General features: G+C 61.1%; 1 protein-coding gene across 6 annotated transcripts in view; it reads left to right on the top strand.

Moving 5' to 3' along the window:
• Positions 1-1,430, top strand: part of LOC113209438 (protein groucho) — a 37,020-nt gene that overhangs the window by 21,446 nt on the left and 14,144 nt on the right. For all 6 annotated transcript variants that reach the window (XM_026426950.2, XM_026426949.2, XM_026426946.2 and 3 more), the window contains exons 3-4: positions 576-639; positions 1,141-1,185. In XM_026426950.2, the coding sequence (XP_026282735.1) occupies positions 576-639; positions 1,141-1,185 (109 nt within the window). The remainder of the gene's footprint in view (positions 1-575; positions 640-1,140; positions 1,186-1,430) is intronic.

Here is a 1,430-nt window from a genome sequence, read left to right as displayed (position 1 = left end):
GCTCATGGAGCCGCTCATGGAGCCGCTCATGGAGCCGCTCATGGAGCCGCTCATGGAGCCGCTCATGGAGCCGCTCATGGAGCCGCTCATGGAGCTGCTCATGGAGCTGATGCTCACACACGTAGCCTGTTGCACCGGCGTGGTGCTGCTGACCGCCCCGCGGGTCCACACGCGTCGTGCCGCATGCCGTGTGCGCGCCTTTATTGCACGCGTGTCGCAACTACGATATTAAAGCCAGGCAGTACTGTACACACTCCCGAAGGTGTGGTGCGGTCTGGTGGTCTGGACAGAGCCGTTGAGCTTAATCACACCGCAAACCCAACCGGAATGCACCGTGCGGCGACTGCAGCGTGCCGCATGCCGCGGGCGGGGGGCAGGGCTAAGGTGTAAGGTGTATGGCCCATTACACCTTATGCAGGGCCTGGTGGTGGGTAGGCAGCCCGCGGCATCACCTGCGCGCCTGGCGGGGCCGGGCGGGCATCAGAGACGGGGAGCGAACCGGGGCCTGTCGCCTTTCCTCAATTTATGACCATGTTTTCTGACGCTGCGGTTTCGCCTTTTTTGTTTGATTTCAGGCTCAAGATGGAGTGCGAGAAGCTGGCGGGCGAGAAGACTGAGATGCAGCGGCACTATGTCATGGTGAGTACACCAGTATACCAGTGCTCGGTCCGGTCAGTACCTTTCCGTCGAGCGTGGCGCGGCGTGGTTGGCGCGAGGCATCACAAGCCGAAAGCACTCGTCTCTCGAGTGGCCGGCGTGGAGTGCCGCCATCCTGCGCCCCGAGCGGCGGCGGCGGCCCGGCGCGGAGCTCGACGAGAGCGGGGGCCCTTGCCGCTGGGCGTGGCGGGGCGTGGCGGGGCGTGGTCAGCCCCACATACCCGCCCCGCCCACGCCGCGGTACTTGCAACCCATGTTGACAAGGCGCGGGCAGCCCAACCCCGCCATGCGCCCGAGCCTGCGCCTCTACTAGGAAATATAACCAAAGGGAATGTCATGTTGTGAAGCAGCGTGTGTCCTCTTGAACAAGAGGCGCCGACTGAAAGAGAAAAGAGGGGGAATGAAGCTGCTGATATTGCGTACTTATCTTTAAAGCTTTTGAAAATGTAATCTGTCTAATGACGTCTTGTTTCTGTGTTGCAGTACTACGAGATGTCGTACGGCCTCAACGTGGAGATGCACAAACAGGTGAGGATTCGCTTCCCTACGCTTCCCTCCCTGTGCTGTGCGCCTCGTCCCAACTCTAGGGAGGGACAGGAGGGCGACCCTCCGCCCGTCCTTTAACTCACTACCCTCCTTCCCCTTCCCCTGCATTTCGCGCTGTGTCTTGCTGGACGTTGCTAGAGCACAGCTGAGCTGACCTCATTTCCTCAGCCATCTCGCACATTTCTCTCCCTCCCCCTTCCCTTCCATTTCCAACTGCTTCTCCCCCC

The sequence above is a fragment of the Frankliniella occidentalis genome, unplaced genomic scaffold (assembly GCF_000697945.3).
Source record: "Frankliniella occidentalis isolate FOCC.00 unplaced genomic scaffold, Focc_3.1 Scaffold22, whole genome shotgun sequence".
NCBI lineage: Eukaryota > Metazoa > Arthropoda > Insecta > Thysanoptera > Thripidae > Frankliniella > Frankliniella occidentalis.
Note: the sequence above shows the minus strand (reverse complement) of the source record. Positions and strands in the feature narration are given on the sequence as shown.